This window comes from Melanostigma gelatinosum (genome assembly GCF_949748355.1).
Source record: "Melanostigma gelatinosum genome assembly, chromosome: 18".
In the NCBI taxonomy this organism is placed as follows: Eukaryota; Metazoa; Chordata; class Actinopteri; order Perciformes; family Zoarcidae; genus Melanostigma; species Melanostigma gelatinosum.
Window position 1 is genome coordinate 7,544,234 of NC_136651.1, and position 25,085 is coordinate 7,569,318.

At 42.0% G+C, this 25,085-nt stretch overlaps 2 protein-coding genes across 4 annotated transcripts in view; both read left to right on the top strand.

The window, feature by feature from the left end:
• sema4d (sema domain, immunoglobulin domain (Ig), transmembrane domain (TM) and short cytoplasmic domain, (semaphorin) 4D) overlaps positions 1-4,483 on the top strand; it is a 35,390-nt gene extending 30,907 nt beyond the window's left edge. For 2 of the 3 annotated variants that reach the window (XM_079289488.1, XM_079289489.1), the window contains exons 18-21: positions 1,040-1,264; positions 2,282-2,494; positions 2,665-2,756; positions 3,663-4,483. In XM_079289488.1, coding sequence (XP_079145614.1) covers positions 1,040-1,264; positions 2,282-2,494; positions 2,665-2,756; positions 3,663-3,683 — 551 coding nt within the window. In that variant the 3' untranslated portion in view covers positions 3,684-4,483. Of the gene's footprint in view, positions 1-1,039; positions 1,880-2,281; positions 2,495-2,664; positions 2,757-3,662 lie in introns of those variants that run through there. The other variant, XM_079289490.1, reaches the window with a different exon arrangement.
• A 9,333-nt stretch (positions 4,484-13,816) lies between these two features.
• On the top strand, positions 13,817-24,672 carry shc3 (SHC (Src homology 2 domain containing) transforming protein 3; the record flags this gene model as incomplete). The annotated part of the gene is made up of 12 exons (XM_079288805.1): positions 13,817-14,449; positions 17,583-17,653; positions 19,767-19,830; positions 21,007-21,126; positions 22,161-22,214; positions 22,337-22,388; positions 22,474-22,603; positions 22,711-22,864; positions 23,008-23,101; positions 23,207-23,398; positions 24,094-24,422; positions 24,544-24,672. 12 exons carry the CDS (start codon positions 13,817-13,819, stop codon positions 24,670-24,672), a joined length of 2,022 nt encoding a protein of 673 aa, XP_079144931.1.
• Between the last annotated feature and the right edge of the window lie 413 nt (positions 24,673-25,085).

A 25,085-nucleotide genomic window follows, 5' to 3' on the forward strand; every position in this document is an offset into this window, starting at 1 on the left:
TGTATGAAAGTATGTTCAGTGTACAGCATCACATGACGTTTAATCATCACAAGGCGTCAGGCGTCCTACTTTGAGATTTAACTCCTGTCTGGTTTAGGGTTTATGACGATAAAGCAACAACTGTATTCACAGAAGCTGCACCCTCTCAGCTTAGTCCAGCAAGAAAAGCTATTTCTTAAATTCCAAATTGGAAACATTGTTTACCAAATTGGTAAGTTACTTTGATGTTTTCCAAATTGGAGTCATGTTTTGTTTTTTTGTACAGCCTGGGGAAAATATTCTCTTGAAGCTTTTGCATCTTTTTTCTTTCGGAGCAACATGTCGGCTGATGGACTTGAGTCAATGCTTTGACACTACGGTCATTTCTCAGGGAAGATGTTCTCAGCACGTTCTAGCTGTGTACGGTGTTGCCGTCTGCTTCGCCTGGTACGTGGTTCTTTATCTCACCCAGTGAAGTGGCAATGCCGGGTTTGAATGTCGGAGAAAGAGAGCGAGAGAGAAAACAAGTCGACGACTTGCATGATAGAACAATGCTTAAAAAAATCAAACCACTGTCTCGTTGTGTTTGAGTGATGATGTTGAGTTTCTCTGTATTTGATGTTATTTCCTCCCTGTGACGTTCCTACATGGATACAACTCTGATGCTCCTTTGTATTAACCTCTACTCGTCACTTTCCCTCGTGGTCTCTTAATGACATAAATATGTTTGTGACGTGATGCTTGACGATATCAAACATCAGCCCAGTTTATACAAAAAATATTTTTTTATTCTTATTTTTAATTAAGCCTTTGGTTTTAGAACATTCTCAGATAATTATTATTGAAGTTGAGTCGTGTCTGTGGTAATATCATTTTGTCTATTGTGTAAGTAGTTGTGATCATCCTCATTTTTTATTTTATTTATTACAAATTTGTTGTTGTTTTTGTTTTAAATCCCAGCCCATTAGTCTCCCTATTGTCTGTGTTGCATGTCACCCCTTGTTTAGATTTCCTGGTTTCCTCAATACTCTCTCTTCTCCCATCACTCCCTCCCTCGCAGTCTCCTCTCCCGTCGACACTTCATCTTCCCTGTCCTCCTCTGGAAGTAGCACTCCCTCTGCCCTCCCTTCCTCCTCCTCCTCCTCTTCCTCCACCTCTTCCTCCACCAAGCCCCACGTTGTGGAGGCCCGGGAGGCGGAGGTGAGACTGTTGCCTCCCCTGCTGAAGGACCAAGCCTGGGGGGCTCACGCCCAGGAGGCCTTCCTGCTCTTCTGCCTGGCGTTGGGTGAGTGGTGTCTCTGGCATTGACACGGTTCACACCTCCCGAACCGGAAATCCATTCCTCTCACTTTTTAACCCTCTCCCCTTTTTCACTCTTTCTCTTCTCTTTCTGCATGTTGCATGTTACCATTTCCCAAACATAAACTAACCGTGTGTGTGGAGATCTGTTTATAACGAGCCTGTCCTTTGCTTCAAGGCGTAGTGGAGAACTGTTCATCTCCATTTCAGGTGTCTGGTGAGATGCCTTAGTGAATGTTGAAAATGACTCGATTCAATATTGAACTGTCAACTTCAGTGATCTGGTTATCTGACAATTCTCAATTTTACGTGAATAAAAGGTACAGTTTTATTTATAGTGTTATGTAACAACAGTCTGACGTGGAACCTGTACATTTTTAGAAAAGATCCTTTTTTTTTTTCTTTTTTTTTTTAAATCCAGGGTGTTGTTGTAGACTCAAATGTCTTACATCTCAATACTTTATCTGAGTCATTTCTGTGCCTGTAAATATAGTTGTACATATGGAAAAATACCATTTGAAGATGTACATAAATTTAGGGGCTGTTTTGGGACTTTCTCTTGGTAGGGAGGCTAAATAAATCTTGTCGAATGTTTTCAACACTGGCTTGTTTTGTTACATTTTTGACTTCAGTCATCTTTTTTTTTTTAATAAAGAAATGTGATCTCATTACTGACGATAAATGGCCAAAAGATTAGGATTCTGTTGCATATACTGGAAATAAAAACTCCAAAATATCAGTGACAAAATCAAATATGTGAATTCTGTGTAAACTACTTCCGGAACAGGAAATCTGGCTTCATTAGTGAGTAAACCTGTTCAAGATGCACTGAATAGGAGTTCTGAGATCAGGCAAACGTTTACACTGCATGCAGTCACACTTGACCCACACAAACGAACCTACCAAAGGCAAGTATTCCCTATCGCAGTCCGTGTGGCGTGTCAGTGTCTCGACCATCCGTGGGGGGGGGGGGATCAACATAAAGTCCTATTCTGTCCATCAGGTCCCAGTGATGTCCGCATTCACTGGCTAATAAATGGACACAGTCTGGACACGCCCATAATGGAGTATCGCCGGCCGGTGGGCCAGAGGGAGGTACTAGTGAGCAGCTGGCTCCAAGAGGGGCCGCTGATCAAGGACGCCCGTTACCGCTGTGTCGCTGAGGCCAGCACAGGAAGTGACATGTCCGAGGTGGACCTCCGCCTCACTATTGGAGGTATCCGGACCTGAAGCTTGTATGGCTGTGAGAATGTCCAGTGTGTCTACTTTGACGATACGTATTTTGAGATATATTGTGAGCGATCCATGTTTGGTAATGGAGTGCCTGGGATTAGTTGCAGCAATGCCACTGCCATTATTTCCATAAAAGACGTTGCTATTTGACAGATGAGGAGAGCATTCCATCCAGGGATTTGATCCAGTGGAGAGGTGCACTCACAGAGCATGAGCAGCTGCTCAAAAGATGGCAGAAGGCCTGGGTAGGTCTATGTTCATGCATGCGAGTGTGTTTTCTCCCAACGTCATACTGGTTATTGTGCATTTGCCCAGGTCAACTTGCATCATGTGCACCCGTCTTAATCCGCCCTGCATGTTTGGCTTTAGGCCAGTAGTTTGAACTCTGTTTTGTTCTTGTTCAGCACTAGAGAAGTACAAAGTCCAGATTCATTGGGGCAAATAATTAGGAACACAAAGCTAAAGCCAGCTGGTTCATATTCCACGAAATCAAGTGTTTTCGTGTTCTGCAAATTAACTTTATTCTACTTTTTTTCTGAATGAAGCGTTTGTTGTTTTTTTTCAAACCCTGACAAAGATAACTAAATTACTAACCATTCCTGCAGCTTTTTGGTGAACTACTTTTAGCCATCACATTTAACTATATTACACTTAAACATGTTCTGTTCCACATGATCAATTAACCCCATTCAGCTAACTGTGTTCCCGATAACAAAAACACTTTTATGTTCCTTGAACACGATTACTAAAGGGGTCTTCCAAATATAGACGCACAAATCTTGTGACATGTTTAACTGTAAGGAACAAGTTTGGATAAACCTACATGAAAGTTTCAAGACTCAGATCCAGTCTCTCTTTTAGTTTGAATGAAGATGTGCTACTTGTACTTGCATGCATCCAGTTTGACCGGAAAAACATGCAAGCTCCCTCAATGCACGTTTCTGAATGGTGAACTTAAGTCTGTAATTCAGACTGAATTATAATTTTGTTTCATTATTTAAATTACTGATGAAACTGGAGATGTTGGCAGTGATTCAGAGGTCGAGAACCAGACTAGTTGAACATCTGTTATCAACATTTTTTACCTTTTTTATTTTTTTTTTTTTTTTACATCCTTGTCTTGTACAGTACAACTGTGTTTCCCTCCACAGGAAAGCTGTGACGGCCACTGAGCTCTGTGAAGACGACATGAGCTTCACTTGTGTTGGCTGGATCCGGTTGTGAACATGGTCCTCACTCAGCCCAGGTGGACCACACCTTTTGACACTGAGGCACGCAGTGTCACTTCTTATAGGAGTTTGATGGAGAATTCACGACGCCTACCTGGCTGTGACGATGGCGTCGGGACTCCTTCCCAAGCTGACGAGGAGATGAAGGTCATCGGTCTGAGGATGTTTGGGCTGCCTCGCCAAATATGCATTTCTTTCTATTTTTATTGATACAAATGAACATCAGTGCTTGTATGGAACAAACTGATGGTGTATGGGGAGCACTGATCTATATTTGTGAGCGATGCAGCATCTGTGGCCTGTAAAATAGTTTGGTGTATTTGTCTCGGCTGTTGTACGGTCCTTCAAAACTACCTTGCAGTTTGACATTTTTACTTGAGGTTATGCAGTGTGTTGGGCATTTCTTTTCTTTCTTTTTTTTCTCCTTCCAGAGAGTTAAAGACTGAGCTTATTCACTGGATTTTGATTTCAGGAATTGAGAAGTTTACGGTGGGGAAGTAGGGTTCTTTTCAACCACAGTGTATCTCTGATGTTTGACATGAAGCACGCTTTTATCATCGGGTATAAAAGCCAAGCATCCAAAGAAGCCGTCCTTCGCATTGGTTGAATTGTTACGGTCTGTGTCTTACTGATTTCTGTCTGCAGTTTTTGTTCACAATAAAAATGTGACTACCCATGTGACTACACACTTTTTATGTCAGGTTAATCAGGTTTACGTCAGATTAAATATTCACAGATCTCATTCACCCTTTTCTAAACATGTTATATGCTGAGTGGCACGGTGACACGTCAGCCTTTTCCACAGGAACACTTTCTACCATCTGAATTATTAACCTACCGACCGCTGTACATTTCCCCTTGGAAGCCAGTTTTGACATTTTCAGAGGTTAAAATATAATCGTTGACCGGAAACATATTTTCTTTCTAGATGTAGGTTGTATACCTCACCTGATATTTATGCCTCACAGATTTATAAACAGAGGGGTATTTAATATTGTATCCTTAATTGACTAGGGATAATCAGAAAAAAAGTTACACCTTAAATGTTCAGTACAAGACATTTGATGTGTAACAAAAAAAATCAACTGAGAAATAAATGTTTATCTGCAAAGTTTCTGGAGCTCTGTGATGCTTCTATATTTTTCATGGCGCCATCTTCCACAACTGGAGTCATATCGCCCTCATGTGACCAAGTAAAGGAGCACAAGCAAAAAACGGAAAAAATAACAAGATATTCATTTGTTTATGAAATACATTTTGTTTATTAGAGGCATAGTCTGATACTGGTTTAATCTCTGATCTCTATACAATAACAAAAGCCATGTTGATTTTCCAGTTATCACAGAAAAGCAGCATGACTGTTTTATGGAGTGACCAATTGAATCAGCCCGACACGCTAATTCTGGCATGACGTCACAATTCCTACTGAATGTATGAAATCACTGTTGTGAACCTGCAACTAAAGCAAACACTTAACATATCATCAGACATAGATCAGAAATAGAAATAATGTGGAGATTATTTTCACAAGTTTAAACAGACTAGATCCAAGATCTTAAAAAAAAAAAAAGTTTGAGAATAAACCAGTGCATTTTGCAAGCAACTGAGGACCGTGATGTCTGTGTGACCCAATCAGAGTTATAACATGAGGGACCTGGTTTGTGGATCATGGAGGCCCATGAAGCCGTCCTTGGAACATATTTAACTATTTCCAGTCAGAGTCAGCATGTTCTGAGGTTTGTACACTATTAATGCCATACCTTGAAAATTACAAACAAAGATGAGAAAATCAAGACTGACGTGTGTCTCATTTCTCATTTTCTGTATTCATGGGGTTAATTGGTCTATTTTAGGTACAGCGGGACAGGCTGCAGCACTGCATGTCAATGTAGTCATATCCTTTGTGACGATTATCACATTCAGGTGTGCTTAAATATTGCAGAAAATATAAATTGCCACAGATGTGTAGATATCACAAGGTTACAAAGTCTTTTCTGACAAGTACCTGGCCTCTGTTGTCCCATATCAATATTGTGTGCATCGGTGCCCTGGGGGCTTTTCTCCAGTTATGATGCCATTCCAAGAAAACACAACATAATCGAGTTAATATCCCATTAGTAGGCCCGAGACTAATAATCAGATTTGGAACTAGAACCAATTTCTTCTGGACATCTCAGAGCATGAGTCAGAAATGTTTGTGCAGCTATTTTTGTAGTAGCAGTCTCCTGCAGGTTCTGCATCGCCTTGTAATCACGTCAATGGAGGACAGGTGACACTTGTTTACTTCCGGGTTTAGCTGCTCTCTCCTCCGCTGAGCAAGGTCAGCGCCGGACATGTGTTGATGTTATGCGTGTGTGTGCATGTTATCTCTGGCACATTTTGCAGACGCAGTTTGCGCCCAGGTGAACTGTTGCTAACTGTTGTTGGTTTGCGGCTTCAAGGTTTGCTTTCTTTCAGAAGTAGTCGCCTGGTCTCCTCATTGACTTTCTGTAGTTTGTATTGTGCACTTTAGCGCGTTCATGAGTTGCTCCATTCGCACTGCTGTTTTTGTCCTTTTTCTTATTTTTGGGGACATCTTTTCCTGTCTTGATTTATTGTTGAGATTTACTAACAATTTAGTTAAAGCGCAAGCACTGAGAGCATGTTTTTAGATAATGTATTTAACAAAAGTGACAAGTGATGTTTAGATTGCTTAATTTAGTCAAAGGCTCCAATTGGATGATTTAGGTAATTTGACATTTACAATAACAAACCCATCTTTTTCTTTCATGTCTATCATTGTTGGTGCATTGCTATCTAACAGGAGTGCCCCAACTTAAATTGTTATATGGACAGATGTTCAAAAATGTAGTCCCAATGCTCAATACTAAATCATCTGTCATCCTCATTCCCTGTGTGTTTTACAATAAAACTAAATGTTTCTTTGTTAATATTTGTGTTGCTGTGTAGAGGGTAATCAGCCATGAAAAGTACCTTGATATTTATCTACTTTCATCTCAACCTTGACAGAATGCCTTCTGCCTTTATTGATGCAACAAACCTGTGTGTGTGTGTGTGTCTCAGGTGGCTGTGACATTTTCAGTGGGGTCAGAGGTCGGCCTTCAGAGCAGCAGTGACTTCAGTCAGCTGGGGAAACCTTTCCTAACGGACACAGTGGGTCTGGGTGAAAATCAGCTTTGTACAATTTTGCTCACTTCTCTTCTTTCAGTCTTCATTTTCACTTTTCTGGCCCTCCTGATTTTTCTTTTTTCTTTTCCAGTTCATGCTCCTCCTACCATTTTAGACTAAGGACAATGCTGAAGGCAAATGTCTGGCTGTACTGTAAGATTCGGATCATGCTAAACACCCTGAAAATCTTGCCCAACTTTCTATATGAAAAGGCTCAGTACAATTTTTAAATTAATATAATAATCATGGAATTACAGAGACCATACACAGCATATCAAACTTACATATTCCATGCACTCATACAAACCCAAAAGGTGGCGGTGGTTATAATGTGCTATATAAACACAACTAAAACTGAAAGCTAGTCTATATAAGGCAGCGTGTGAAATACATTTAAATGTAGTGTATCATGTGTTTTTACTTCAATGAAATGGCATATTTCTGGGAGTTGTAGTTTTTAAGAGCATAGATGAACCTGAAAGTGTTTACAAACTACAAATACCACAACTTTTGACAATTATATTTTAGTTCGGGATATATTTGGCACTAAACGACAGCTGGTCAAAATACCAAGAATCCAGTCATCTCATACATGAAACAATGCAAATGAGTTTTTACTTAAAATATATTACATCAAATTGTAATTTAACTTGATTGGATGAATGGCGTCTACTGTAAGGTTACTGTATCTCTAGGGCTACAGACATAAACATATATGGTCCTCTTGTACTTCCGCTGCATCTGCCGCTTTCTAAATGAACCATTCAAAGAAAGCTCAAATGATGCCCCAGACGTGATTATGACAATGAGCTCTCAAGGCTACACATTGTCCGCACAGGAAATTCTTACATCACGCAGGTCTCTTCAAGTAGGCTATCAATATTGTTTCCCTTTGCTATTCATTTTTATGTTACGCTGAGCTTTTAAGAAACATTACATATACTTGTATAACCACAGGCAGAAAGGTGATTGAATTGTGGTCACAAACAGACTCGTAATGGGTCGTGGATTTAGGGCAAGAAAATGACACTCTGTTCTATTCAGTGTGAACACAATGGTAACCAAATGTTGAGTACCGGTAACTTTGTATTTCTCATCGAATATAAAGGTGTCCCTGGCCCACATAATATGAACAGACATGCTGTATATATGGGGTCAATATTTGTTGCCATCATTGATTAACTTGGTAATAAATGTGTTCGTGGGATGTAACTCACAGTAGAACAAGTTGGAACACTGCATTGTTGGAGTAATAAAGCAAACCAGTGGCAGCCAATGGATGTAATGGACACATATTTCCCCCCCAATGTTATTTCATTCAAACCCGAGCTTTCACGCTAATCATTTAGTTTTATTTTATTAAGTCTTATTTTATTGAGTCTTATTTTAGACACAAAAAAAGTCAGATTTAAGTTTTATGTATATTCTACATATTTAGATGTTTACCCATACCAGCGGACGGCTGAAGGGATGGCGATATAGTTGGTTGGTTGGTCCACCACTTCAGTCGGGGCTAAAAATGTCTCGGATGGATTTTGTACACAGATTAATGTGAGAGAGCCGCTTCTACCAGTGTAAACCCAATATACTGAGGACTAATGCCCAACAGTCTTCCAGCTCTAGTTTGGCACGAGTGATTTTAGACGTATGCTGTGAAATAGGCTGCTGCAGTTAAAGAAGTGAAATCTTGTTTTATGGGAGAATTTGTGTCAGTCAATCTTGAAAACGAGTATCCGATGGCTTCAAAGAAAATATCCAATTTAAAATAAATTTGACAGGGCAATAACATGAAATGCCGTCATTATGTAATTTCACTTTAACTTAACAATATGCCAATAAATCTATTGTCATCTGTACCACATGTTCATGTTTTATTGTGAACGTTCAGTCATCATCAAATCCAGAGCTTTTCATTGCTGTCGGTGAATAGTGGACGTTTTGATAATGACAAAGAAATGGTCTGATTTTACCAGTTGCTTGTGTCTGCCCTTTCTGTAACATTGGTTATTTTGCTTCTAGCTAGTCTGAAAATAACTCTTGCTTTTTTGAATGTTTTTGGTAACCTGGCAACAGTAGTCAAGTGGAGAAGTGTCTGCTGCTTTCCTTGCCAATGAATGCTCTTTTCCTCTGTCTGTCCTTTCCCATTCACTCTTAATGTATGTCTGATTGAGATGAAAACCTGATGATAAATCACGTGTTCCATTGAAAAAGAACATTATGTTCCTACTTCTTTATGAGTAGTTATTCTTACAGCTGTTAGATTTGGGGGATTATTAGGATGACTTCTATATTTTCTTAGTTAATATGAAACATGTATGAAATGAGCGAAAGACACGTTCATATTTGTGTTGTCACTTTACCCTCTTACCTGTGGGTTGTTAATATGTTACAAGAATATCATTGGAAGAGGATAATCCTGTTTTTGCCATCTTAATTGTACTTATTAGACACTGTGACCTGTCCACACATCGACCCTATCATAAACTACAGGAAGTTTCGATGTGGCCTATGCAGACTACTGCACAGGAAATGCTTTATTTTTGTTGATGGTGATATTTCAAAAAGGAATAGTGGAAATGGATACCAGCAAATTAAAGTTCAATTTGATTAAACGATCAAAAGTGGGGGCGTGGAATGTCACCTCGCTGACGGGGAAAGCAGCGGAGTTGGTGCAGGAGGTGGAGCGGTACCAACTGGATATAGTTGGGCTCACCTCCACGCATAGCACTTGTTCTGGAACCAAACTCCGGAGAGGGCCTGGACTCTAGCCTTTCTGGAGTTACCCAGGTTGAGAGGCTCAGGGTGAAGGTGGGTATACTCACGAGCCCCTAGGCTGAGCGCCGCTGTGTTGGAGCTTTCCGCGGGAAACAAGAGGGTCGCCATCAGGCCCCTGTCCGCGAGGTCTTAAAATTTCACCTCTGGTAGAATTCTTCGAGCATCCTGAGTGGGCTATGTTCAAAGCCTCCATTGTGGAAGCGGCTGCCAGGAGCTATGGTCAGAAGTTCACTGGTGCCTGCCGTTGTGGCAACCCGCCTAAAAACCCACTGGTTGGGCCCTTTTTGGCGCCGCTTCAGTGTCTTGTGGAGGTCGGGTACAGTACCTGTGGAGTGGAAGACTGGGTTGGTGGTTCCCATTTTATAAAAAAGCGGGGCCGGAGACCCTGGCAAGTCTGTTGGGTCATGGGTGTTTGCCCATCCAGTCTACATGTGTTTTGTGGACTTATAGAAGACTTACCATGGTGTCCCTCGGGGAGACCTGTGGGTAGTACTGCAGGAATGTGGGATACCGGGGTCATGAGCCATCTGGTCCTTGTATAACCAAAGTGAGAGCTGTGTCTGTATACGAAATCAAGCACGTATCCAGTGTGCCTTGGCCTTTGTCAGGGTTGTGCCTTGTCTCTTGTTTGTGATTTTCATGGACAGGATTTATGGGCACAGCCAAGGAGTAGAGAGTGTCCAGTTTGGGGACCTCAGAATTGTGCCTGCGCTCCCTGCAAATGATGTGCTTCTATTGGCTCTTTCCCACGCCTGTGAAGCGATCGGGATGAGAGTCAGTACCTTCAAGTCTGAGGTCATGGTTCTGTCAGAAGACGGTGGATTGCACCCTACAGGTTTGGAGTAAGTCACTGTCCCAAGCGAGGCAGTTCAAGTATCTCGGAGTCTTGTTCACGAGTGAGGGAAAAATGGAGCGTGAGTTGGACAGGCGGTTCAGTGCAGCACCAGCAGTGATGGGGGCGTTGTACCGACCATTGTGGTGAAGAGGGCAATTTACAGGTCCATCTACATTCCAACCCTCAGCTATGGTCATGATGAGCTTTGAGTGTTGACCGAAAGAATGAAATCCCGGATACAAGCATACATCTGGAGTGAACTCGTGGGTAGAGCCACTACACCTTCGCGCCAAAAGGAACCAGCTAAGGTGGTTCTGGTATCTGATCGAGATGCCTCTTGGACTCCTCCCTTTTTAGATGGTTTTTGGGTACGTTCAACTGGTAAATGGCCCCGAGGTAGCCCCATAACAAGCTGAAGGGATTATATATCTCGTCTGGCCTGGGAACGCCTCGGGGTTCCCGAGGAAGAGCTGGATAGCATTGCTGGGGAGAAGGTCTAGTATACACTCCTAAGCCTGCTGCCCCGCGACTCAGATAAGCAAATAAAAAATGGATGGATGGATCAAATTATTGAACTAAAATATTGACATCCCTGAGCTTCCATAGAGTAGGCATACTGACTCAGCTTGCACTGATTATCATACACACGTTTTGGTTTACAATGTTACATATATTAACGTGAATAGGACGAATAACCGCAAAACACCAGCTTAGAACTGCAAGATGGTGATTTTTATAGTCCTTTCTGACGTATAGACAATCATCATATAAAAGGATAATACAATTGCAGTGGACTTTTATTATCGATGATTAAAACATAAAACATTAGCATACAGGATGTAATTCTAATAATTAAATCAAAAGGGATGCTAATTATATATTTTCAAAAGATGCCAGATTTGTCAATCCAAAATATATTTGTTGTTCAAGTACATTTGTACTATCTGCCCTCTTATACATAAACAATGCATTGATAATTAAATGTGTAGGTGGTAACTGTGCACATGAATGTGAAAAAAAGCTGTTTAATGGTGACAATCAAAATCACGGGGGTGGCATTTTTCCTTCTAATTTCTTTTTTCTGGATATTTTTCTCTCTTCTTATTGTGTTAACAAAACAATGGCTTATCAAATCATGCTAACAACGCATATCTGACGATGTACGTCACATTTTTAAAGGGCAGTCGAGAGAAAACAAAATGTACACCTGTGTCTGGAATGGTCTCTTCCACTATTCTGCAAGCCTCCCCTGAATGAGTCATCCAGCCAGCTCCTCATTGGATAAGACCATGCCATCCCAAGGGATTGCCTTGCAGAGGCAGAAAGGCCTTGCTTCCATTCACAGAAATATTGGTATGCCAGCCTGCTATTTCATTCACATAAAAGACTAAATATTGCATGCTTTTTGTCCTCTGCTCTTTCCCTCCTTTGTCTTTTTTGCCTCCTCTTTTGATTTGCGAGGACCTGTCTTTTCTTCCCTGCTTCTGTGTTTGCCTCTTTTTTTTTCTGAGGAGAGAAGGCAGACGTGCTGTTTTTTTTTTCTTCTTTTTTTCTATATTTGCCAGGCAGGAAAGAGAGATGTTGGGAGGGACTGCAGTGCGAAATCTGCAGCAGAGTGAGAGCGGAAGCTGCTTATGAATGAGTGTCAGTCTTTCGGCTTTGCTAGATGCTCCTGAGGACATTTTACATGAATGGTGTCTGGCTGTGTGCTTTCCGCTACCGTGGGAGACAAAGATGCTTCATTGCTGCTGGTGTTAAGGAGACTCGTGGGCCTTTTTTCCTGCTATCCTTTTGATTGTTTCATTGATTCATCTGCCTGAGAAACATGTCGTTCGCACTGTGTTTTTTTTCAGTTGTGTCATTCATGTAATTCAACCTGGACCAACTGCTGGGTATTTGAGACAAGCTGTGAGATAGAATCTGCTTCCTTGTTGTGAAATGTTTTTAGTCCTTTGTTGCAGAAGACTGAATTAGTGCTTCACATTAGACACATGTTCCCAAAACAAATTCAATGGAAAAAATGCTTTGTTCATTTTTGCATTAATGCCTGATTATAAATATTTTGGGCAGAAACAACACGTATTTTAAGAAGTCATGGGTTCTTGAAAGTACATAACTGAGGAGTGATGTCTGCCCATATTCTGCAGCTATTATAAATTAACACGGACATTATATTTATGATGTTGCGTATTTCCGGTCATGCTAACATTTTACTGTATTGTTGCTTTCAGTGACTTACTGTGTAGATTTATTTTACATTCATTTAGCAAAAAGGAAATCTTCAGGAAACATTTAAATCGAGATTTTATTCTTGAAACAAAGACATCTGTATTTTTTTGTTAAAAGATTCTGGCAGGATTGTGGCTATCAATTAAATGGATGCTAGTTTCCATTACTAATTTCATTTCTGTGATACGTTTATTGTGTGTATCATCCTTTTTATTTAAACTTTTATCAATTCATCAATTTAATTGCGTATAACATGAATTCAAGCTCATATTTCCCGATAATTACGTTACCAAGTTGACAAATCAAGCTCCCTCTCATTCTTAATTTCCTTTTTCTCAGAAAGACAAATGAGAAGGAAAGAATTAAAGAGAATAAATATCAGACTGGGGAATTTAAAAATTGATTGGTTCTAGTGTGCTGTAAGTGGGAGGTTTTTTTTCTCCCTCCGACAGGAAGTGATTTGCAGTGTTCAGCAAGCCTTTTGTTGAGAAGGTTTTCTCAGATCAGTGAGTCATGCTTTAGCTCTGAGCCGGCAGGCAGCAGTCAGTAGAGAGTATTTGCTCTTCCCTCGCAGTATCCGTGATCATCGACAACATAGACCTTTCTCTGTTCTTACTTTTTGGATTTTTGAGGCTAGAAATCATCATCAGCAGCAGCAGCAGCATCACCGCTGGAAACCAAACAAGCTGCACCACAACACTGGCAGCCTTTTAGAGACCTTTTTCCTCTCCATCCTCTTCCTCCTCTCCTTCAATGCTGTGTTTCCATGGATTGTGTCTGTATATTTCTATCTGACGGATTGGATTGCAGCTCTGGATTTTACTGAGAGTAGATTGGACTTTGGCGGCAGCAGCAGCTCAACACAACCACCACTGTAACCTCAATAGAGAAAATTAAAGTCAGGTGGCCTGTGATTGCTAAAAGGCGTTTGCTGCCTGTACCGCTGCTGCTATGTTACAGGAGAGGGTAATCAGCACGGCTCAGCCACGTCTGCCAGCACACTTGTGAAAGAGGCAGGCTGTGCGTGTCGGTTGGTGGAGAGAGGGGAGAGAGCAAGAGAGAGAAGGGTATGCTTCACCGTACCAAATACAACCGCTTCAGGAATGAGTCAGTAACATCCGTCGATGAGCTTCTCCACGGCCTGTCCATGAACCCCAAGGTCTCGGCCACCCCACAGTCTGCAGCCGAGACATCTTACACACCCCCGACTGAGGTCCAGCCCTCCTCCGCCACCACTGCTTCCAGCACCCCCACCAGCCACGGCTCTGACCACCTGGAAGATGGAGGCACCACCCTCTGTACCCTCATCAACAAGGTGTCCGGCCTGAAATTCAGCAACTCAGGCAGCCTGCTGGGCATCAAGGGTCTGCCCTCGGCTGTCAAGGACCTGGCTGTGTCTAAGCTGCAGGGGGGTGGGGGATCGGGCTCAGGCAGCTCCAGTGGCCCGAGTCCCAGTGCGGCGACGGCGGCAGCCTCTGGGGTGGGCGGCTCTCTGTGCAGCTCGGCCTCCCATTCGACCCCCTGCTCGCAGCTGGAGCCATCAGCCGCCAGCATGAGCAAGAAGAGCCGGCTGGACGAGCTCCCGCCCGGCGGAGAGGACTGGAATCCAGGTGGAGGTTGTGGACTGGTGATCAAACCCTCCAGAGGATGGCTCCACTCGACCGAGAAGATCTCTGGTCCAGGAGTGACATACATTGTGAAGGTTGGTCGTCTCATTTCCATTTTTGTCCTCTCCTTCTTTCCCATTCTCTCTTTTCTTTCAATGACTCAAGCTCAGCCACATGCAAGAGGAGTGTGTGGGGGGGGGGGGGTAATAGTTTTAGGAGAGATGTTTTATTGGCACATAACGTGCCCTTGAGTGGGTGTATGTAGGTTGGCTAGCAACCAGCAACCAGAAAATAGACATTGAGTAATTCAGGAAATACAGAGGGTTAACATTGGGCTGAAATAGAGGAAAAACCTGTGATGGCAAAACAAAAACGGTGATCATCAGTGTCATTTTGAGTATGCAGTAAACATTTCAATTCCTACAGTCCGTCTCATGTATGTGGACGCACAGCGTTATGCTTTTGTAACCATGGTGATGTGTTATTCTGTACATTGTGCGTCTCTATGAGCTCTACGGCTGTTTTAGCTCGCACACAGTGAAATGGTGGAAATGGAGGAAAAAAGCAAACACACACAGTGCACGTTTGTCTCGTTGCAGCCGTATTGTAATGTTAATGTTGTTCAGCCATCATGCATCATTTCAAGCAGCACAAGTTTGCGCACAAGTAAGAGAGCTGTGAATATCATCGTGCCGGCAGTGAGTCACGAGCATGAGGAGCGATGATGCTGAGGCCTGGCTCTTCAAGGTGTAAAGTGAATGAAGAGGCTGAAACCATAACTTAGCAGTTAAGTGTGCATCTTTTTTTTATTGATGCTGCACATAAAATGTGGTTTTGTGGCGGCTGGATGAGCATACCGGAGAGGACTGCTAGGTGACATGTTGTATTCCAAATCAAGTTACACCGCATGATTGCCATCATATGACACGTACAAGTTGCCCGAACAAAGCCGACAGTATCTGTGACCAGCGTGACATTCCATTAACTGCATTAAGGACGGCGGCGCTTATTTGTCCAGTCAATGCTGCTGAAAGCATCCACACTGAGAAGGGAAATGGGTCCGGTCGGTGCCCCCCCCCCCCCCCCCCCCTCTGCCTTTCCTGTGGTTTGAGGTCCTGTGTGTATTGACTTCAATGTGGTGTTATGCTCACGGCACTTTTAATTAGCGTCATGTGGTCACTCCTCGCGCATCATGCACCATTACTCTAAAGGGACATTGATTGACAGTGAGACTTTTTTACTTTCGCTTTTTGCCCGCGGTAACTATGTCTAAAAAAAGATAACAAAACAATAACGCCCATCTTTTTTTTTTTTCTTGCATTAGTTAGTATTTTGTAATATTTACTTCTCGTGTTTGTTCTTATTGTGTGCATACTTTTCATTTTATTCAACATTGCATTAACCTTTAGCTGAGTGGTATTTATGGGTGAGTGCTTTGTCCTTTTGACCCGACATATCCTGTCTAGACTGCACAGAACTGGACTGTATAATATAACACTTCTAATTCAACAACTGTTCTGGACCATCGACACGTTTTGTTACATCTTTTCACCTGAGTGCAGCTAAATGATATGAGAGCCACTTTTTCTGTTTGGAAATAAACGAAATGTTTAAATTCATGAGCATAACAACAAACCTCCAGTCGTCAACAACTCCAGCCGGTATGATGTTTGATTGTGTTTCAGGTTGTTTGTTATAAAGTGTGTGTCTGTAGCTTTTGCCGGTCCATGTTCACCTGACAGGACATAGAGGTTGTGTTGTTACTTGGGATCAGTTATGGCCTCTTTAGAGCTGGCTTCCCATCGACGTTCATAATTAACTTGAAGTGCAGTTTTACTTTGTGAACCATGTGCTTGTTCGTTGTACAGCATGAGAGAAAAACATCTCCATGTTGTGCACAGAATAGGTCTCGGCCAATTTTAGAATCCTGAGATATATTTGTGTCCCTGCTGAATAGTGCACTTCAAAAACTCTGTGTTCTGAAAACAGAAAACATTACACATTTGCAAACGTCATGTTGACCGAATGGTATTTGTTTGCTGGCGCTTGCAAAACGCTCACTGGAGAGAAGGGCCCTCATAATCTGAAAGTTATGATTCTAATAACTTTGTTCTTTCTGAAAAGGAGTGGAAATAGAAACGCTGGGGTGTCTGGATGTCTGTTTTGTTTACAGCCAAGTTATGAATGTGATTCTGATAAAATGTTCTCAGTTTGCAATATTAATGGTTTTATGGGATGGGAGGAAAGTCACCGCATGTGGCAGAGTACCACACTGATGCAGTTTCCAAATAACTTTATTTATTTTCCAGCTTTGCATGAACTTTGTATCAGTCTTTGCCTTTGGACACTCCTGCTGGATGTTTGATTTTAACTAGAAAGTAGAAAACCATGATACACATCTGCTGATGAAGTACAGGTTTAAGTCAATTTGCGAAGGTTGGATGAAAGGATCACAACTGAAGTTGCCAAATTAATATCCACTCGTTTATATAACCATTCATAAGAGCAGTGTAATGTTTACCTGAATTTGTTCTCGGTGTGTTTTGTGCAGACTGTATGTTAAGAAGTGACCCGCTGAAAGACAAACCTGGAATGTCAATGGCCCTTTTGTACAGGAAACATTTTAAGTTACTTGTTTTTCTCACCACAGTGTTTGTCGTTGGATGGTTGGATATTTGGTGTTCTAACAGGATTACCAAGTTAAAATGACCTTGTGGAGTTATCTTGCAACCAAAAACAAATCAAAGTGCTTTGTGTGGGACCGTTAGTCCTAACTAGCACGTTCCTTCCTCATAAAACATCTGTAAAAGTGATTTTATTTTTATTTGTTATTTTGAATCCAGCATTCTTTACATCCATGTTTGCTAGCAGCCTTCTTCTGTAGAAGTATCTTTTGTGCCTCACTGCCAAGGTGTACACACTTTTGGGCATGTGTGTCGCCGTGCATGTGCACAAGATGCAATAAATCAGGAACTCTCTGAAAAACACTGCTCCATAGTGCTCCTAGTAGTCAAACACCAGCAACTGGATTGGTTGAGTCAATTGTTTCCTTTCTGAAATTAGCGCTGGTTTCTCGATATTAAGTTTACGTTGTAGTGATTGTGTATAAAGTGAAGGCAGGCATTTAGATTTAGTGAGTTTTGATTGGTAATGCAAACTAATCAGGCATATTTTCTTTCTGTACAGCAGTATGTGCTTGTTATGAATGTAACTTTTCTTTCTTTCCAGTACCTGGGCTGTATAGAAGTCCTTCGGTCGATGAGATCACTGGATTTCACCACAAGATCACAAATCACGAGGTAAGGCCACACTTGATGCTCTGACTTTTCATGATTCACTTTTTATCTTTAAAACAAATCCCAGCCATTAAATGCTGATTGTTATTGTGTGTACCCAAACATAACACACACAAGTCTGGTGCGTATTTGTTCATAATGTAGACTCAGTGTAACTTAACTGTCTAAAATGATTTATTCGAGGGTTTATTTGAATTTTAAAGTAGCAGTTGTTTTTAAAGATTCAGAAAAGTTTTTTTTATACCAGGTCTGAAATATTAGATGATTAAACCAAATCCTAAAACCCCAAATATACGAATACAAGATATTATTTGAGGTGAAATCTGTTTTGAAACTTGTAAGAATAGGAAATTATAAGTTTGCCATGTTGAGAATCAAACTCATGAATTCTATTTTTAGCAAATTAGCGGAATGATATCTATGCTCATACCTGGGTTTGTGTCTGTTGATCACTCGTGTACTTAAGCAGATGATTTCAGTGACTAAGAGACGACAGTGGCAACGAAAAGACCAACAAATATAAACCTATAATTACAAGCAGAACATTAGTTCTCAGTATTAATAATGTTCAATTTTTAAAATGGACAGGATTTTGATATTTTATGTATTTGGAGTACATCTAGGTTGCCTGTTATCACAATTTGTTTGCACATCGTGTTCTGTGACTCCATGTGTATCTTTGAAATCATTGACCAATGTGCTGCCAGGCCAAGGCCAACAGCGAATCGGTTTGTGTCATGTCCACTTTTATGCTTGACTTCCTGAAGTCAGTCCACACTAACGCTAGCATGCAAAGCCACACAGCAGCAGCCTCTCTCTCTCTCTCTCTCCCTTACTGTGTGTATGTGTGTTTCTGTTTGCCTCTAATAAAGAAAGAGATGGACAAACGGAGAGAAAATGTTCCGTCTCAAGATATTGCTATTATTAGATTTCGCTATTCTGAAAGAACCTACTGCTGTGTGGGCTTTATCCGCGTAGGATGCAGAAATGAATGTTTTCGGTCATGAAACCAAATTCACTTCTTCTCTGGGGGGGAATTAGATTTTTCTGCATCAAAGCAGCTCTATCTTTAGCCACCATTTAATCCATATGTTGTTGTCTTTTACATAAAAGTGATGGCACGGATAAAACGGTTCACTTCACATCTGAAAGACCGTTTTAGATTTCACTCTGTGATGTGTAGCCGTATACCAGATACAGCTGCATGGTTCCGAGAGGTGCTGTGCATTTGTGTTATTCCCTATAGCACCATATAAAACACTACACTGGATATTGAATCTTGACTCGGGTCTCTTGTGGCCAAGGTGATTTCATTTCATGTGCAACAACCTGTAGAGTTCATGCTCGCTGTAAATACAGTTATTTTTCTTTTAGGTAAACGTATTCATCTTTTGGTTTTGGGGGTTTTTTTGGTCCATTTTCCATTTATCAATGGACAACTCCATGTTCTCATGTTAATAGAAAATAAACACAAAATCCAAACATATTGCAGCAACAGCTAATTATTCAATATGTTCATCAATATAGCAATGACCATATCAAATAACAGAACAAGACAGTGCATGTCAAGCCCAAAACATATATGAACTTGCATCTACTTTACATTCATCCAATATTTTATTTCCAAAGGATTCCCGAACAGTCGAGTAACTCACAAACCAGACTAATAATAGCCGTAATAATAAGTGATATTATCATAAATAATACAAAGGATTGAATTATTAGATTATCACACAACAATAAGAAACCACTGAAAGTAAAAGCGCACCATCTCATGTACCCTTAAATATCTGCTAAATCTGCTAAAATCAGCTTTACTTTGTGATGATTCGTTAACTTTGGCGTGCTCAGCATGGTGTAACTGCTGAACATCAGCATGTAGCATTGTCACTGTTAGCATGATGACATTTGGCTGAGAGTTCTGCTGTGCTTATGTACAGCCTCGTAGAGCAACTATGGCTGTACGGGTTTCCTTCCAAGATAACAAAACAAAAATGTTCTTGGCAAAGTACATAATCATGGAACTGTATTTAAATAAAAAGCCAAAAATAACAGTGATTCTGGGGCTGTCTATGGTCACCATCTTGGCTTCACCCTCCTCTCGCCCTCCCTCTAGGGAAGCCATCAGCCTGGTGTGTGAGGCTGTTCCAGGGACCAAAGGAGCTCTGCGGAAGAGAAAGGTACATGGATGGACAAGGAGGGAGGGAGGTCGGGTGATGGTGTGAGCGAGCACGGCAGTTAAGCGATGCCCACACTGAGAGCTGAGAAAATGAATGTTGGTGAAAGGTACAGCAGAGAGAAAAAGAGGAAACAGCATTAGATATTCATTTACCCTTCCACGATCTATATATAGCATCGCCTCTGTACGTTTCTCTCATCCTTCCTTCATGTAAAAAGAGAGGGAAAACGGAGACAGATGGAGAGAGGAAGAAATGATGAGAGAGAGAGAGAGAGATTGTACTTAGAGGAGAGAGATCAAGAGGTATGGGACTGCATGTGCGTGGGCGTAGCTCCAGCCCACGATGCATTGCACACCGCGCACACTGCTTAGTGACTCATGTAGCGCACAATATCTGTGATCAGGAGGCTGAGCCTAGTGTGTGTGTGTGTGTGCTTGTGTGCGAGCGCCTGCCTGCCTTCCGTGTGCATGTGCATGGTGTGTGTGTGTGTGTGTCCACAGTGTGTGAGGAGACTGTCTTAATGTGGGGTGTGAAATGAAGCATTACTCTGCTCTCTAGAGCTTGTTCAAATGTCAGGGAATAACAAAATCCGAACTGACTAGTTTCTCTCTCCGAATAGATGTAAGATATAAGATAATGTCATGTTGGCTGTGTGACAAATGCACTATGGTGATATCAGCTTCACACTGAGCCTTTTTAATGGGGGGTTGGCTAATTTTATCTGGCCTCTTTGGCTCGTCTCTTCTTTAAAATCAACAAAATCAACATCAATCGATAAAAATATTCAACTGTAACGTTTTCTCTGCATAGCCTACAGTTGCTAGTGGTGAAATGGCAATTGTAATACTTCTTAAAAAATAGTTTGCCATTTTCAAGTTATAGCTTTTCAGCAGCTTAGCTTAGCATAAAGGGGGGGGGGGGAGTTTCCAGTCTTTTTGCTGAACTAACCAGGTCTGCCTGCTAACCAGCTGCTGGCTGTAGCTTCATATTCACACACACACACACACACACACACACACACACACACACACACACAGTGATATTGATCTTAACTCTCAGCACGAATACAAACAATACATTTTTGAATTATTCCATTTCGATAGACTGTTTAATTGGTGAAGAAGTGACTTTGTTGTTGTAATTAGTTTTGTTTGTGTCGTCCTCTGCTCCTCTCAGCCACCGTCAAAAGCTCTGTCCAGTATCTTAGGGAAGAGCAACCTGCAGTTTGCTGGCATGTCCATCAACCTAAATATCTCCACCAGTAGCCTCAACCTGATGACCCCCGACTGCAAACAGGTCAGCGTGCAACCTTTCGTAAACAATTATAGGATTCCACGAGCCACGTACATGTGATGAAAAAGAGATACTGTGCGATATTCAGGAAGATAGTGTAGCACCATTGTGTTAGGGGGTCTGCACACACCTGGAACCACATATACTGTGTGTGTGTGTGTGTATGTGTGTGTTAGCTACAGTGGGTTAAAAATAAGATGCCTAAGAAAGATCCACTGCAGAAGGCCATGGGATATGATTGAAAGCTCAGTGGCCAGCTAAGTAAGGGGACCTTGTGGTTTAGAACATTTACCACGCATACAGAATGTGTCTCCAAGGTCAAGATTAGAATGAAAAAGAGGACATTTGTTTCTAAATTTAGATCCATGAGCAGGCGAACGTATTTTTAGCTGTTGCTGGAGTGACACGATTTAAAAAAAATATATAATTAAGGATGTTTGTTCAAGGAGGTTTATGTAACAGAAGAACGGTTAGAGAAGGAAGAAGAGCACCAGCACATGGCCTCTCCAGATGTTGCGAGAATGACCAGAGGAGGTTGGCAACCTGACTTTCCCTGTCATTTTTTTATTTCGTTACTTATAGGGGTAATGAAATCGTTTTCTCTGTGGTGGGGGTGGTCAGTGGTCACCGTGTGCTTTGCCGTCTACCCCTGTGTCTTTCTTGATACTGCCAGCAGATGGTGCCAAATTAGAAAATAAATAATAACTCTACACATAGCACATCAAACACGACAGAATAACATGTCTGATATCTTGAGTATCAGTCCCTCTGTTCCTTATCTCAGCGTTGTGGCCGCATTAAAATTAAACCAGTACCGACCTTCTCATCTAACTCTTGAATACGTCCAATACGGCTGCCTCACGGTGCCTTAGATACCGCGCAGTTATCTCTCATTTAATTAGTGGGGAAAGGCAAAGAAATGAACCATATTCTGATGTAGGTTTTAAACTACGTGTGTAGAATGCATGCATGTGCCTTTGTGTGTGTAAAGAGGCATTTGTAAACCCATTTGTGCTGCATAAATGTGTTCTTGACAGATCATAGCCAACCATCACATGCAGTCCATCTCCTTTGCATCAGGTGGAGACCCTGTAAGTATCTCAATGGCCTTTGTCTTGTGATAACTAAATACTACTTCATCACAAAAATATTTGATAACCAGAAACCAGAAGATAAAAGTTGTGGTATTTCGTGTTTTTTTGTTTTTTTTTAGGACACAACAGATTTTGTTGCCTATGTAGCAAAGGACCCCGTTAACAGAAGAGGTAGGCGTTCATTCCTTTGGTACCCCGTATAGAGCGTGTCACGCGCAACATGCTCATTAAAATGTGTTGCTCCCGCCCTCGTCAGCATGTCACATCCTGGAGTGCTCTGACGGACTGGCCCAGGACGTCATCAGCACCATTGGCCAGGCCTTTGACCTTCGCTTCCAGCAGTACCTGCAGTGTCCGTCAGGCAAACTGTCCTCCTCGCATGACCGGTGAGAGGTTCATGACACCCTCGCACACATGTACAGCTTCACTAACACACACACTCGCACACATTTGCAGCTTTGAGTTTCATGATCAAACCATGTTTTTCCCCCAGCGTATTAAACATGGAGGAGTTACCATGGACAGAGGAAGAGGAGGAGTCAGCAGAACATCCTTACTATAACAACATCCCTGGCAAGATGCCACCCCCTGGAGGCTTCATAGACACCCGGCTGACGAATCAGAATGCGGCGCCGGATGGGTGCCAGGTACAACTCAGTTCATGTGAATTAATCTCAGGAACTTGAGCAGAGTAACTTCAGTTTTCATGTGGCTGTATCTCAATCTCAATAACAATTAATGTTGAGACATCAATATCACGGTCTCCCAACTGATACCTGTGTGTCATCAGATGGGCCCATGTTCAGTTGATCAGACGTATTACCAAGGGCGGCACTGTGGAGAAAACTGGGGAGATGAAAGAAAGTCCATATTCATACAACAGGGTAAGAAAGTCCAAGCTTTCCCACTACTTCAATACATGGGACATGTTTTTTGCAACTTTGCAGAATGCCATCAACTCTGATTGTTTCTCCAAATGTCTACCGTAGGATCATTTGATATCAACAGTCTGCCCGAGAGTAAAGGTCAGGCACAAAAAACAGGAGAGATGCCCGCGTATGTGAACACTCAGCAGATTGATGCCCAGGTGCTCGCGGCGCTCCAGGCGGAGGCGGAACATGTGACAAAGGGTATGGCAGCTGCGGCCAAAGAGAGCCCACAGAAGGACCTGTTTGACATGAGTAAGTCCTGGTTTCTGTTGGTCATGTGATCTGAATGGCGGATTCGTCGAGATCTGTGCCGTGCTTTCAGAGCAACATTGTGATGACTTTTCTAACCAGAGTTCTTAATGATAGAGGATTCTCGGCCGACTGTTTCGCAGTGACGTCGCTGTGGCATTAATAACACCGCATCAGCGCGGAGACAATAGGAGGAGTGTTAATGTGCACGGCTACATTCTTTCCTCCTTTCAACTTTCACCTTGGCTTTGCTATTATTATACATGAAAGACCCGTTTCATAAAGTTAGGTGTCACCATGTATGAAGAATTCATGACAAATTACACGCGAGCAGTGAACTATTCGAAACCGTTCTTGTCTGAAGTTTGAGTGCAGGTGTTATCATCCACCGACTGTAGTTCTTTTCAGCGTCACCATAATTCAAATGCAGTGTTTATCCATAAAAAAAAATAATAAAAACCTGCATTGTTTACATCCAATAATCCAGTGAGAAATGAAGACACTGTTCTTAAGTTTAAGCACTGATGATCTTGTGTTTGAGACACATGTTTAGGTTCTCAACTATTAGAGTAGCTGATATCATGGATGAGCATAGTTTACAAATCTAGACAGCTGCATGATGTCAAGGTAAAACTTTCGCAAGCGACATCCTTCCTCTATTAATTCATCATTGCGGCACTGCCCCTCGCCTCTTCCAGAGCCCTTCGAGGATGCCATTCAGTCCCAGTCCCATCCGCCGTCCCAGGGGCCAGCCCAGTGCCAGGTGGTCTCCGGTCTCCACAAGGCAGCATCCGTGGACAACTCGAGCCCTCTTCTCGTGCGCTCGGTGGCCTTCCGGGCGCAGGAGGAGCTGGAGGGCCAGACGTGGTACCATGGCAAAATGAGCCGCCGGGACGCTGAAAAACTGCTGAAAGAAGACGGGGACTTCCTGGTTCGTAAGAGCACGACCAACCCAGGGTCCTACGTACTGACGGGCATGCACAATGGACTCGCCAAACACCTGCTGCTGGTGGACCCTGAGGGCACGGTAAGACATGTAGAGTGTTTCAGGGAGATATCTGTAGAAGGAGAGAAAGAAAAACTCAACTTAAATGAAACTCCTTATTAGGCCACAACTGACATTTGACATCTCTGTCTCTTTTTCAAAGGTACGGACAAAAGATCATATATTTGACAGCATTAGCCATCTTATTGGCCATCACCGGGACAACAATCTGCCGATTGTGTCAGCTGGGAGTGAACTGTGTCTCCTACAGCCTGTTGGAAGGAAACAATGATGCCTGCAATGCCTGGTGGGGAGTGGGAAGCTCTGAACAGTCTCTCCTACCGCTCTGAAACTCGAAGGGGAAACACGAAGAGGAGATGCTTGAAGGCTCCATGCGCTGACAGTGTTGTTGGGGAAATTGGCCCGTGGTTATTTACTGGAGGCACCGGAAGACGCAAGATTTGTTAAAGATGAAAAAAACAAATATTTATAGAACTGGTATTATTTTGTTGTGATGACTGAAATGCTATATTTTTGAGAAGACATAGGTGCATTTGGACATAATATCTTGATTTGGTGTTTTAAAAGATTTAAAAACAAAAAAAAGACAATTGTTCCTGTAGTTTAGATGAAGTGCAAATCAAACCTCAAAGAGGTGTTAACAAGAGTATTTTAGAATAAAAATCTGAAATTTTAGTTTTGTCT